This window comes from Lacerta agilis, chromosome 6, assembly GCF_009819535.1.
Source record: "Lacerta agilis isolate rLacAgi1 chromosome 6, rLacAgi1.pri, whole genome shotgun sequence".
NCBI classification, from domain to species: Eukaryota; Metazoa; Chordata; class Lepidosauria; order Squamata; family Lacertidae; genus Lacerta; species Lacerta agilis.
In genome coordinates this window covers 14352350-14366731 of record NC_046317.1, presented here as the reverse complement: position 1 = coordinate 14366731, position 14382 = coordinate 14352350, and the positions used below count along the sequence as shown (strand labels likewise).

Sequence of the window (14382 nt, the reverse complement as noted above, 5' to 3'; positions counted from 1 at the left end):
GGCGTTTCTGTGCACTGTGGTTTACGTCATAGTGTCCCATTGTGCCAGAAGCGGTTTAGTCATCCTGGCCACATGACCTGGAAAGTTGTCTGTGGACAAACGCCGGCTCTCTCGGCCTGAAAGCAAGATGAGCACCACAGCCCCCTTTGACTGGAATTAACCATCCAGGGGTCCTTTAGCTTTCACAGTAGGGTTTTCGGCAGGTTGGACCCATGTGCTTGTCCCTATGGTGTCGTATGAGTTTGCCTTAGGTTAAGTGGTTTCTTCTGTGATTAAGTAACATGAGCCAGTCCCTCGGCAACATTTTCATTTCGTTCCTTGGATTCTCACTTCCTCTCTCCCTTCTTTTCAGACCTTTTACTTCACTGCAGTTATTTCCTCTTCAACCACTGCCTAATCTGATACTGATTTGTACCTAGGATTATAGAAATACCCACAGTTCTCTCCCCACCCCCGTCTAAATCTGCAATCCTAACCCCTTTTACCTAGGAGCAGGGGCGTAGCAAGGTAAATTGGTACCCGGGGGCAAAAAAAATTTGTCAACCCCCCCCCCCAGGCATGGGAAGGTCAGGTGGTACCTGGTGTGGAAAATTTCTTGTCAAACCCCCCCCCCCCCCGCAAAAAATGGTTTTACGTTATTTCATATTTTCTTACAAAGGAATAATAATAAGTAATAATAATAATAAAACTTTTATTTATATCCCGCCCTCCCCGGCCAAAGTCGGGCTCAGGGTGGCTAACATCAGATACATAACATTGGTATAAAATCAAACAATAATTAAATTACCTCCTAAAAACATCTCAAAATCAAAGTCTAATTAGATGGCTTTCCACAGGGTTAGGGTGTGTTCTCTGAACTGAAATTTCAGCCTTTATGACAGAGGAAAACAGCCAAGTGAACAGCTATTTTGGTGGAGGAGGGTCAAGATATTAACCGATATGCATGAAATTTCATATATAGCAATATAATCCCTAGTATAGTAAGATAAGACCTTCGGAGCAGGCATTTAAAAACAAATTCAAAAATAAAATTCAAAAATAAAATTTCAAAAAACTTTTTTTCCAAAAAAAAATTTCCTTCATAATTTGTCACCCCCTCTATTATGGAACCCCACGCCCCCCCTTTGCTAAGCCCCTGCCTAGGAGTAAGCTCCGCTGAATTCAAGAGGACTTACATGTAATTATAAATGATTAAGCTTGCACAGTTAGTCTCTCTTGGCTTTCACAAAACTGGTTAAGATGCTCTCATTCCCTCTGAGCCAGAGCTTTTTTTGAGCCACAACTCACCACAACTCAGTTCTGGCACCTCTCAGGTGGGCGCTATTGCCCCTCTAAGACAGTGTTTTTCAACCACTGTTCCGCGGCACACTAGTGTGCCGCGAGATGTTGCCTGGTGTGCCGTGGGAAAAATGGAAAAATTCAAGAGAATTACTTTATATATAGTCAATATAGGCACAGAGTTAATTTTTTTAACATTTTCTAATGGTGGTGTGCCTCGTGATTTTTTTCATGAAACAAGTGTGCCTTTGCCCAAAAAAGGTTGAAAAACACTGCTCTAAGAGAACAAGGGAGGTGTTCATGGTGAATTCCAGCACCTCTTTTTCTATAAAAATAGCACCGATGGTAGCTTAGCATACCTTATTTTTCTGTCTATGAGACGCCCCCATGTATAAGATGCCCTCTATTTTTGGGGAGTCCAAATTAAGAAAACATCCCTCAGCACTACCCGTGTATAAGACGAACCTCAATTTTAAACCTAGTTTTTTTGGTTAAAAAGCCTAGTCTTATACATGGAAAAATACGGTAACTCCCCCCCCCCCCAAACTGCGGCACTGAAAGAGTTTATTCTACAGTATACTGAGACTGTCCATCTTGGGATATACAAAAGAATAAATCTGCTTCTGCCATAGCCTGTTGATGTTTTTGAAAAGTCCTGATAACTTTGCCTAAGGTAATTTGAGTCTGAACTGGGTATATTCACAGTCCAGAGAGAACCTGGCAGTCATGGTCTTCTGAAATTTATGAAAAGACCTGTAAACTCTGCCCAAGGTCAATCTGAGTGTAATGGGCACATCCACAGCCAAGAGAGAATATAACAGAACACTGAGCATAAATTTATATTTGGGAAAGAACAATTTAAAAATGAGCATAAATTAGTATCATTGGGGAAACGACAACAAAAGAGGTATTTCTGCCATAGGTATCCAACCTTGACTTGTCTACAGAATTGCTTATGTAAATGTTGGGATATGGTATAAATGCAAGCCATTAGATCCAAGTTTGCCATGCTTGAATTCCCTTCCAATAAATGGATTGCTGACTGACTTCCTGGGGATAAGATGGGGGGGGGGGGAGGGAGGTATATGAAGTATGCTGCAGGCTTGAATGAATTTCTATATACACACTAGAATCTGAATACTGCCTAATTTTATGCTGTGGGCAAAGTCAGTGAGCCATCATAATCTTGATCAGACATAAGCTGCCTCTTGGTAGTGCGTTGCATATTTCCAATCCAAATAGCATTCAGTGAACAAATCCTGCGTGCTTGGGAAAAATTTTCCTGCTGAAATAGTACCATTAAGACTGCGTGTGGCAGTCCCATTATTTGGATGTGGTGTTTCTGTGTCTGTTGCTGTTGTTGTTGTTGTTCAGTCATTCAGTCGTGGCCGACTCTTCGTGACCCCATGGACCAGAGCACGCCAGGCACCCCTATCATTCACTGCCTCCCACAGTTTGGCCAAACTCATGCCAGTCGTTTCGAGAACACTGTCCAACCATCTCATCCTCTGTTGTCCCCTTCTCCTTTTGCCCTCCATCTTTCCCAACATCAGGGTCTTTTCCAGGGAGTCTTCTCTTCTCATGAGGTGGCCAAAGTACTGGAGCCTCAACTTCAGGATCTGCCCTTCTAGTGAGCACTCAGGGCTGATTTCTTTAAGGATGGATAGGTTTGATCTTCTTGCAGTCCATGGGACTCTCAAGAGTCTCCTCCAGCACCATAATTCAAAAGCATCAATTCTTCGGCGATCAGTCTTCTTTATGGTCTAGCTCTCACTTCCATACATTACTACTGGGAAAACTGTTGCTACCTGATCCTTTAACACAGTGCTTCCCAAAGTGGGCGATACTGCCCCTTGAGGGACACCGGAAGGATCCAGGGAGGCAGTAGTAGACTTGGGTGCAATGGGGGGAGCATTGAATAAAAATAAGGGGGTGATGGAACCATAAGGAAAGAAGAGAAGGAAATTTTGAAAAATCGTTCCGTTATGTAATGACACCAACAGGTCGGGTGCCGTTGCAGGACAGTGACAATACCTCGTGTTGGAGACCAGGGGTTTCCCCGGGCTTGGGTGAACCGTTTTCAGCTTCGCCCAGGCCCAGGAAGTGGATCATAGCTTGTCTGCCTATTTACTACTTCATCTTTCTTTACTATGTTGTAGGGTGTAGGTAGACATAAAGGTAAAGGGACCCCTGACCGTTAGGTCCAGTCGTGGACAACTCTGGGGTTGCGGCACTCATCTCGTTTTATTGGCCGAGGGAGCCGGCGTACAGCTTCCGGGTCATGTGGCCAGCATGACTAAGCCACTTCTGGCGAACCAGAGCAGCGCACGGAAACGCCATTTACCTTCCTGCCAGAGCGGTACCTATTTATCTACTTGCACTTTGACATGCTTTCGAACTGCTAGGTTGGCAGGAGCAGGGACCGAGCAACAGGACCTCATCCCATCGCAGGGATTTGAACTGCCAACCTTCTGATCGGCAAGCCCTAGGCTCTGTGGTTTAGACCACAGTGCCACCTGTGTTTACCTTTACCTTTACCGTTAACAGAAGATGTTTGGCATTGAACATTGGTCCTTCTGTATGCAACATGCATGCTGTACTTGAATTATAGTCTGTCTGCACAACATATGCCATATGTACAGCATATAGGACTGATCCATATGCTGTGGTTGCATGTTTAGACCTTTTACCTTCCCCCAAAATAAATTCACACAGGACACAGATATTTGGTTTGGTTTTTGGCAGAATTTAGGCCACAACTTTATTGATTACAATCAAGTGAGTGGTTGCATAGGTTCTTGTTCGACTATCGCCCTACACTCTTGCAGGCAGTGCTGTCCCAGAGCCACATTCTAAGGACAGCCAAGGATGAGCACCAGGGACAGCTGATGGAAGGAGCACCAAATAGCCGACCTGATGTCCCCTGGACTCGGGCGCGGGCCGAACCCCTTTCGGGGAACGCCAAACCAGTGAGTCCCTGGATTCCTCTACCAGAATATCCTTCATTTGCATAGGCGTGGCCACATCACGTGCCACGCCTATCACCTGAACCAGAGCCTATCCGCAACTTACAAGTTGTGACTATTTGCTACACGGCAGGCGAAACCCAAATGGCACCAGCCAATCAGCCAAGTGGGGAAAATTCCGATACACGACAGCATAGCAAGGTCAAGTGCAAGCCCTAAATATAGGGAGAGGTGGGTGGGTGTTCCGATGCGATAGCCCCAAAGAGGAAGCTCAGTAGCCTCGCATGGGCTTATATAGGTCCCGTGTTGCTGCTCTTTCTAAGCACCCCATTGGTCAGATTGCACCCCAGCAACATGGGGCCCACCTATCAGAGGTTGTGGCTGATCCAAGATTACACATCCACAACACCAGGTCAGGTGGCCAGCTCTCACCGCAACACGTGCCCTCTTTGATGGAGGACTAAAGCTAAAGCAGAACACCATATACCAGTATTATGTCTTCTGGTAAAATTACATTTCTTTGTAAGGATTTTTTACAAGTGCATGTGCGTCACACACAGCAAGCATAATGGCTTGCCTGTATGAAACAATTATCTGCAGAGCTTTCATATCACCTCTTAACCCTTTTCTTACAGAAGCAGTTTGTGCATTTAGCCACAAGTCATTGTGATTACCCGTTGGGTGGTGTGTTATTATGCATATGTATCAGTCCTTTGCAGATTCATCTTAATATATGAAATCCACTAACAGTTGCAGTGTCAAAGTTAAAGTTCATTTGAAGAATTGATTTCCATTATTGTGTACGCAGCACCTGATGTTCTCTACTTTAAGCATGTAGAATCTAGGAATGAGGCAAGTTGGCTAATTGCATTTGCTTGCCAAATCCATATCTATGCCCATTCTGTGTCCATGTTTAAAAGCCCTGGCAGCTAGACTTCAGCACCTGGTAATTTTTACTCACCTGGTCTTGCCTCTGGGACCACACAATTCTTCCTAACTGAACAAAGGACATAAGCGGATAATAATAGCATTTCTTCTCTGCACAGTCAAATTCACAGCGCTGATTAACAAAATATGGTGGTTTAAATCCCGAAACATGGCTGTAATGCAGCAAGTTCTCTAACAGAAAGTGTAATTTCTCTAACAGAAAATATCAGGAATGGGGAGAAAATTACGAGCCCCTTGTACAACTTCCCCCCCCCCAGCTGCTTAGTAGATCCTACCAATTCCAATGTGTCTATCAGCTTTTGAGATAAAGGGGTAAAAGGAAAATGTGTTAATATTGAAATGCACGAGTTTTAAAGACACCCAGAACTCACTTTTAAAGAACACACCAGACATAGCATGAAATGGAATACATTATCTATTTAAAGTTTTCTTTTTCCCCCCTACCCTGCTCCTTCGGTCATATCTGGAAAAATGGCTTCCAGAGCAGCTTGAAGATCGCTACCAAAAAGGCAGTCCGATATCTAAACTGATGCGGCACAAGAAGGAAAAGTATTTGCAGGGTGGGGGCACACTTGAGTACAAGTTCTGAGAGCCCCTCCACATTCGTCTTGATTAGCTTGCACAAAACTTAACGAAGGTTACATATCCCGTCTTTACTGAGTATTTGCTTTGCTTTGTTTTTTTTCTTCTGGGGCTGTTATACAAAAATAAGTGTTTGTATTTGCTGGCAGGGTGCTCCCAATTCTTCCCATAGTCACCTCACAATTTTTAGTGCATTCAGGGCCAACTTTACCCAGAAGTGCAAGGGGTGCGGGGGCACCTGGGCGCCGAATTCGGGGGGGGGGCGCCAGGCGCCCGCTGCTGAAGCCACCTAAGCGTATTGTATTGACACAACTGATCTCACGCCATCTGCCTGCTTAATGCTGCTGCAGGGAGAGTTCTCTGGAAAGCCTCGCTCATCAAAGCCGGGAGGAGGGGGAGTGACAGGAAAGAGGGAGAGAGACAGACAGAAAGAGAACGTGGCTATCTAGAGGCAGGAGCGCGCACAGGCTCCTGAAGAAGAACTTGTATATGCGGGCTTGCAAGGGCTCTCCCAGCTCCTCTAGAAATAAGGTTGCTCCCACAATGAAAGGCTGCCCAAGATGCATGCGCACAATGCCCGCTTGTCTCATCTTCCAGACACCTCACTACAGCCATAAGCACATGCGTGGAGTCTTTACACCGACTCCCAATGTGTTCTTTGTCTTCTTTAGAAAAGCTGGTTTTAAACAAAACACACACACAACTCCTTTCGGAGCTGCGCAGGCTGGTTTTAAACAAAACACACACACACAACTCCTTTCGGAGCTGCGCAGGCGTGAGCGCTATTTATCAAATAGTGACATAAGGCATAATAAAAGTTAATTTGGGGGCTAAACTAAATTTGGGTGTGCTGGGCAGATCTGTGCACCCTGGCAGCACATATACTAAAGATGGCCCTGAGTGCATTTCCCCATCACTTTCCAAAGCACAGAAAGCCCTTTTAAAAAAGTGGACTCGTTGCACCAGGGTGACAGAGTGCATTTATTCCCCAAACCTAAGATTCTGATGTGGAATTGAATCCCTCTTGCAAAATACTGATATTCTGGAGCAGTTCCTAGCTACAAGTTCTTCTAATGGCCAGGTGGGGTAGAAAGGGAAAGGAGAAACCAAAAGTTTCTGCCACGTTTGTGAATTGTGAAATATCATTATGTCGACAACAAGTGTATTTCGATGTGTGCCAACGATTTGACCCCCTTCCAAGCATAATTGTCCAAGTATGTATCTACCCCTAGTTACAGGTGTCGTTTTTGTTTTTATTCATTCTTTTCTTTACATAGTATTTGTGGAATTCAACATCTGGAACGAGCAGGAAACAAGCTGACACTCTTTGACTCCCTTTATTTCTGCATAGTGACATTTTCCACTGTGGGCTTTGGGGATGTTACTCCCAAGATCTGGCCTTCAAAACTGCTCGTTGTCATTATGATCTGTGTTGCCCTTGTGGTGTTGCCAATACAGGTAATTTTTTCCCCTCGTTATAAAAAAGGGGGTGGGGTAAATAGGGATGCATTGTTAAAAATGAAATGTCTATTTCACAACATCTTTTCAAAATAGCCATATACGTATTCTTCCATTTACGTACAAAGCATCCGTTTCTGGTGTTTCATATTTCCTGGAGAAGGTTTCTGTTGACATTGAAACAAGCATTGAATACATTTTTCACATCTGTGTGGGATGAGTGAGCTTTTGTCTTTGTTCCATTGAAGCATCTACGGATGTATGCAACTAAATCATATTCCGGGCATTCCCCTTGAAATCAATAGAGTTAAACTAGTATCATGCCCACTGATTTCACTTGGTCTACTCTGAGTGTACCTTGGCTAGTTTAAATCCCTAGATCCTATACAGTGGTGCCCCGCTAGACGAATGCCTTGCTAGACGAAAAACTCACTAGACGAAGGCATTCGTCTAGCGGGAGGCTGCCCCGCTAGACGAAAAAGTCTATGGGGCTGCCTCGCAAGACGAAAATTTTTCGTCTTTTTTTTTTCGTCTAGCGAAAACCGCGGTTTACATTGCCGCTTCGCTAGACGAAAAAACCGCTAGACGAAAAAATTCGTAGAACGAATTATTTTCGTCTAGCGGGGCACCACTGTACCTTACTTCTGGAAGAAATTAGTTGTTGTTACTGAGAGGTATTTAATTAATTAAAATGTATTTAATTTGTATTCTGTATGAGACTTGACGGGGAACCAAAAATACCTGTTTCAGAAGCAGAATGTGTATGTGTGTGTATGTGTGTGTGTGTCGCTGATTCCTCGCTTCTCCTCACTCTTAACCCGAAACCCCACCCCTCTCACACACTCACTTCCTTTTTATTTATTTATTTTGCAAGCGCATCTCTGGCCGGTTTTAATTTCCATCCAGATCTTTATTGCTTAGCCGAAGGCATCACAAGTCATTCGACAGTGCAGTAAAAATGTGGAATGTGATTAAAACATAAACTCATTGCATCCGCACAGAATGATGCACTGAGTTCAGAAATTTGATACAGATTGTAAACAATTGTTTTTTTAAAAAAAAACTTCACTAAGATTGTAATTTAATTTTCAATGTTTATTTCATCTTCAACATAAAATGCAGGTATAATATTCCCCACTCCACACAAGACTGGGGGAATTGGAGCTGTCAGCCACAGCCAACCAATTAATTACGTTTGTTCATTTAGGATATTTGTTGGCTATTCTTCAGCAAAAGCTTCTCAAATCAGCTTACAGTAATAAAGGCAATAAAATTCTTTGAGGGAAGCCATGACTGTTTAAAGTGGTATGATACTGCTTTAAATGTATGGTGCAGTTGTAGCCTTTGACCTAATAAGGAGTTCACTGTGTGTTTCTGCACACAAGGCACAAAGACATGAAGTCGCACTGCCAGTCATTGCAAGCTATAAACCCTGGGCATTTTGGTGGTGGTTCTTGTTGATGATATCTGCTTAATGATGAGGATTTGTTTAGTACAGTCGTACCTTGGATCCCAAACGCCTTGATACTTGGATCCCAAACGCCACAAACCCGGAAGTGAGTGTTCTGGTTTGCGAACATTCTTCGGAACCCAAATGTCCGACAGGGCTTCTGCGGCTTCTGATTGGCTGCAAGGAGCTTCATGCAGCCAATGAGAAGCTGTGCTTTGGTTTCTGAACATTTTGAAAGTCAAACAGACTTCCAGAATGGATTCCATTCGACTTCAGAGGTACGACTGTATTAGAAACCCCCAACAGTATAATAAACTCCTGGCACAATTTGCAGTTCTTTATGAATTAGTCTTTGACAAGCATGCATGCTGTGCTCTGTGGCTCAAGACCTTTCACCCCACAATCTTGCCTCTCCTATCAGTGCCACTCTTCACATTTGGAACAATACCGTATTTTCCGGCGTATAAGACGACTGGGTGTATAAGACGACCCCCAACTTTTCCAGTTAAAATATAGAGTTTGAGATATACTTGACTGCAGATTCTCCACCCGGCGTATAAGACGACCCCTGACTTTTGAGAAGATTTTCCTGGATTAAAAAGTAGTCTTATATGCCAGAATATATAGTACCTTCCAGTTCAAGGATTGTACTTCTTCAGAATGCAGCCGGAAAACCATATCAAAAATTCTAGCTTTCCAAATGCAAGTAGATTAGGCTATAGCCCAATCCTCTGCCTGAAGTCCTACCTTTGCATAACTAAGAAGCTTTCCTGTGAAGGGAGCCTATAAACCTGTGAATTTGGATTTGCTTTTTGGCTTTCTCATAATATATATATTATAACTCTTGCTGACAGTTCTTCCATGTGTGACTATCATTCACTGAGTGCTGAATCAATGTGTGATTTGCATATGTGAATGAACCATAAATCATGAGATTAAGACATCGCAAATAAAAGTTTCTAGGCAACAGGACCATAAGGTCTCGCTGTGTCTGCTCTGTTGGCTCCAGGGGATCTACATATTTGACATTTGCATTGAAATATACATAAATCGCTCTTACCTCTCCATTTTCCCCTCCCCTTTTTTGCAGTTTGAACAGCTCGCTTATTTGTGGATGGAAAGACAAAAATCAGGTGGAAATTATAGTCGACACAGAGCTCAGACAGAAAAACACGTGGTGTTGTGTGTCAGTTCTCTTAAGATTGACCTGCTCATGGATTTCCTAAACGAATTCTATGCTCATCCTAGGCTACAGGTAATCCAAGCAGATCAGAATATCAGTTGAGGCAGAAATCTCCTGCAGACTATCCTCTAAAACATTTAGTTCAGGCATGACTTGAAATGTTCATCTCGGCCAGCTTCACTAGACCAGCAGCTTTAGGTAAATCAAAAGTCAAGCAGCATTAATGAAAAACGATGTTATTCCAGATGTTCAAAACCGATAGAGCACCCAATTTTTCCTTTTGTTGGGGCTTCTGGAGTTTGTTTAGTGCCCATACCGATTTCTATTTTTATTTTGGAATGGTGAGATGTCTTTGGAAACATGTAAAACTCATGTTTGCTTCCGCAGAACCACAGATTGTTTTCCATGGCATGCAATGCTTAAAAAACAACAACACTTTGCTTTGGGAAGTGATTTGAATTCATCACAGCGTGGTGCATAGCTTTCTACTTCAATATCTTGCTGGGCAGCTTTGGCATCACTGAAATCACCGTGGAACTAAATAGCATGGGACCATTTCCTTTCGTTTCCTTTTATTTAAAAGAGAACCCGAAAGTTAAAATAAATTACCTGTCATAAATGTTTCTTTCCCACCACCAGATTTTCCCTCTACTAAAAGTTTAAAAAATCAAAACAGTGCTCCACTGGCAAAAATATATCCATATAGCATTCTCTTATGCTCTTCCTCTGTTGCTTCTCATATGTGTTTTTGCAGGACTATTATGTGGTCATATTATGCCCCACTGAGATGGATGCTCAGGTTCGAAGAGTGCTCCAGATCCCAATGTGGTCCCAAAGAGTTATCTATCTTCAAGGTTCTGCACTGAAGGATCAGGATCTGCTAAGAGCTAAGTAGGTCAATAGTATCAGTGCTATTCTTTCTTTCTTTCCCCCCTTTCCTTTGCAGTTTGTTACATGATTTTTATCTTCATTAATAACTGCTAGAGGCAAAATGGAAGGCAGGAGTTGCTTGAAATCTTTTATCATTTGGGATAGCCATTTCTCCTAACAGTGTCAAAATAACAATGTTTGAAATTCTAAGGATTAGCAAATCAGTTTTGAATTTTACTGGTCCAAAATTTCTCTGGACTTTCTTCTTGCTTTCTCTGTATTCCTGTTGTGTTTTGCTTTCAGAACTGTTTCTGCTGGTCTTTGGGCTATAATAGAGAATGTGTGAACGTGTTTTTTATATAATTACTTAATTTGGTTTCATCTGAATTAGTGGAATTGCCTTAGGGAAAAGTACATACTTAGGGAAACCTCTATGTATTATAAAAGGGACATGGGTGGCACTGTGCAAATCAGAAGGTCGGCGGTTCGAATCCCCGCGACGGGGTGAGCTCCCATTGCTCGGTCCCTGCTCCTGCCAACCTAGCAGTTCGAAAGCACATCAAAGTGCAAGTAGATAAGTAGGTACCGCTCTGGTGGTAAGGTAAATGGCACCCCCTTACCCTGCTTGCCAATCTCCCGCAGCTTTCCCCAAGCCCTACCCCTCTCAGCTTGCTCCAACCTCTTTTAAAGGAGGTGGAGACACCTCACAGGATGTCTTGCTAAACGGCAGTGTGAAGCGCCTCCCCCATCCTTTAAACAGCTTACCCGAGTTGCCTAGCACCCACACTGCTTCCTCACTCGCCTGCTTGCCTGATGTTCATCACTGCAGTTGGTGTGGCTGCCACATGATGACAGCCTTACGTTTCTATGTATATAGGAACAAACGTTCAATGTGTGTCAGACACCCTAGGTATTTCTTCAACTGTTTCCTGGTATCAGTCTTGGTAAGGAGCCTCTTCCTGATGTTGCTAGGGCACTTGTTTGACACTAAAAATGTATTCACAAACAGTTCTGTTACCACATCCAGTTTTTCTCTGCTATATCTAGGGCTACAATGCAATGCTGGTGAGTTGCTGTTTTGTTTTGTTTTTTTCCTTAAAAAGAGACTTATCCAGAATCTAACAAGCAGTGTTAGAAACTGAGATATGAAAGCTAGGATCTAAATGACACCTTAAAACCTAGGTTGCGGGGGCAACAGTGGAATGTCTAGGTGCACTCTATTTATAACAAGAATACAAAGCTGAAAATGAATGAACTGCAGCTAAAATAATAGGTTCATTTTTCACATGGTCTAGTTCTTCCCCTGCCCACCCCACTAATATTCTTAAGAGGGTCTCTTATCCAGCCTTCAGAGAGTAGCTGGAAGTAGGGAGGCAGAAAAAGGTCCTCCTTTTCTTCCAGTGTGAGAGCCAGTGTGGTGTAGTGGTTAAGAGCAGCACACTCGTAATCTGGTGAACCGGGTTCGCGTCTCCGCTCCTCCACATGCAGCTGCTGGGTGACCTTGGGCTAGTCACACTTCTTGGAAGTCTCTCAGCCCCACTCACCTCACAGAGTGTTTGTTGTGGGGGAGGAAGGGAAAGGAGAATGTTAGCTGCTTTGAGACTCCTTTGGGTAATGATAAAGCGGGATATCAAATCCAAACTCCTCCTCCTCCTCCTCCTCCTCCTCTTCTTCTTCTTCTTCTTCTTCTTCTTCTTCTTCTTCTTCTTCTCTGCAGTTTTAATCTGAACTCTTAAGTGGAGTACTGCACCCAGAGCTCAGAAACTGATAATAATAATAATAATAATAATAATAATAATAATAATAATAATAATAATAATAATAATATATTTATACCCCGCCCATCTGGCTGGGTTTCCCCAGCCACTCTGGGTGGCTTCTAACTGAATATTAAACGCATCAAACATTAAAAACTTCCCTAAACAGAGCCGTCTTCAGATGTCTTTTAAAAGTAAGATAGCTGCTTATTGCCTTGACATCTGCTGGGAGGGCATTCCACAGGGCAGGCGCCACTACTGAGAAGGCCCTCTGCCTGGTTCCCTGTAACCTCGCTTCTCGCAGTGAGGGAACCGCTAGAAGGCCCTCAGTGCTCGATCTCCGTGTCTGGGCTGAACGATGGGGGTGGAGATGCTCCTTCAGGTATACTGGGCCGAAGCCATTTAGGGCTTTAAAGGTCAGCACTAACACTTTGAATTGTGCTCAGAAACATACTGGGAGCCAACGCAGATCTCTCAGGACCGGTGTTATATGGTCCTGTCGCAAAATGTGCCTAGAACAATGGGAGTTTCAAACACTGCTAACAAGTGATTATGCGTTGATTTGTATAATGCAATCCCATCCAGGTTAGATGTACACGGAGTTAAATTTGACTTGCTCCCAGGCAAGTGGGTATAGGATTGCAGCCATAGCATTATCAATGGCTTTTGTATGCTGCCACATAGCATAAAATTCTGTGGGCATTTGCATGGGAGTAAATCAGTTGAACGCACTAGGATTTACTTTTCAGCAAGCATTTATAGCAGGGAGGGAGAATCTGTGATGCTCCAGAAATTGTTAAACCACAACTTCCATAATCTTTGTTGGCTGGGCATGTTTGCTGGGGCTCATGGGAGTTCGAGTCCAAAAGGCCACAGGTTCCCATTCCTGGGAATACCATTGAAAACAGTGGCACTTACTCTTGAGCAGACATGTACAAGATAACATTATTATGGGGAGTAGGTGAGCTCCACGAACCTGAAATTGTCTCCTTTTTTTTGAATAGTTAGTAATTACAGGATACACTTTCATTTCCCTGGGAATCTACTATGGTTGCATGCCTAGCAACTATTAATTACTTCAAATCAATTTGAAAGAAAAATGTAGAAAGAAATAGTTTCTATATATTTTTGGAGGAAAATGGTGCTTAAAAAAAAATAATCAGTGTTCAAATGCAGTCCAAGATTCAAGAAACACCATTTTTTGTCATGTTCTATGTGCTACACGGTGAACTTGTATCAAAAGACCTGCCCCTTAAACATAATCACTGAAATTTTATCCTATAATAACCCCAAAGCCAAGCAACCACAAAGATGTACTTTTCTCCCTGCAAAACATGTAATCGAATGTACCCTTCACAAGAGCATTTTTAATGCTTTGTATGAGAGCCCGCATGGTGGGAGCTTAATAGGCCATATTATAAGAAATGTAGCCCAATAAACCAGGAAGTTGCTAAGCAGCGCTATGTCTCTCTCTCTCTCTATAATGAGGATGTAGTAAAAGATAAGAAGCCAGTAACCCTTCTAGTAAATGAAGTGTTAGGTATGTTTTGGCTGCTAGTAACACACACAAAAAACACCCTGAATCTATTCTGTTGCTCATTATCCCAATTTGCATACTATTCGGTAGTCTCTCTATTGAAATATGTTGTATGTCAGGCTTGCGAAAATTAGTGGCTGTGTAGTTCATCTTTTGTTAAAAGCAGCTGCATGGGAATTCTTTTCAAAGCCGTTTGTTCCATTCTTTCCTGAAAGTAATTTTGGCTTTCTTGTTTTCAAGTGTTTAATGGGCGGGGGACCACTTATAGAGGACAGGGTGTGTGAAGCTGATGTAGAGGACCAGGAAGATTCGGGAAGCGGTGTAAAAATGAGATTGCTTCCACAACAGATGCG

The 14382-nt window shown here is 43.0% G+C and overlaps 1 protein-coding gene across 1 annotated transcript in view; it reads left to right on the top strand.

Moving 5' to 3' along the window:
* KCNT2 (potassium sodium-activated channel subfamily T member 2) overlaps positions 1 to 14382 on the top strand; it is a 222524-nt gene that overhangs the window by 118413 nt on the left and 89729 nt on the right. Inside the window, 3 exon segments of the mRNA XM_033151401.1 lie at positions 7052 to 7232; positions 9773 to 9937; positions 10620 to 10756. Coding sequence (XP_033007292.1) covers positions 7052 to 7232; positions 9773 to 9937; positions 10620 to 10756 — 483 coding nt within the window.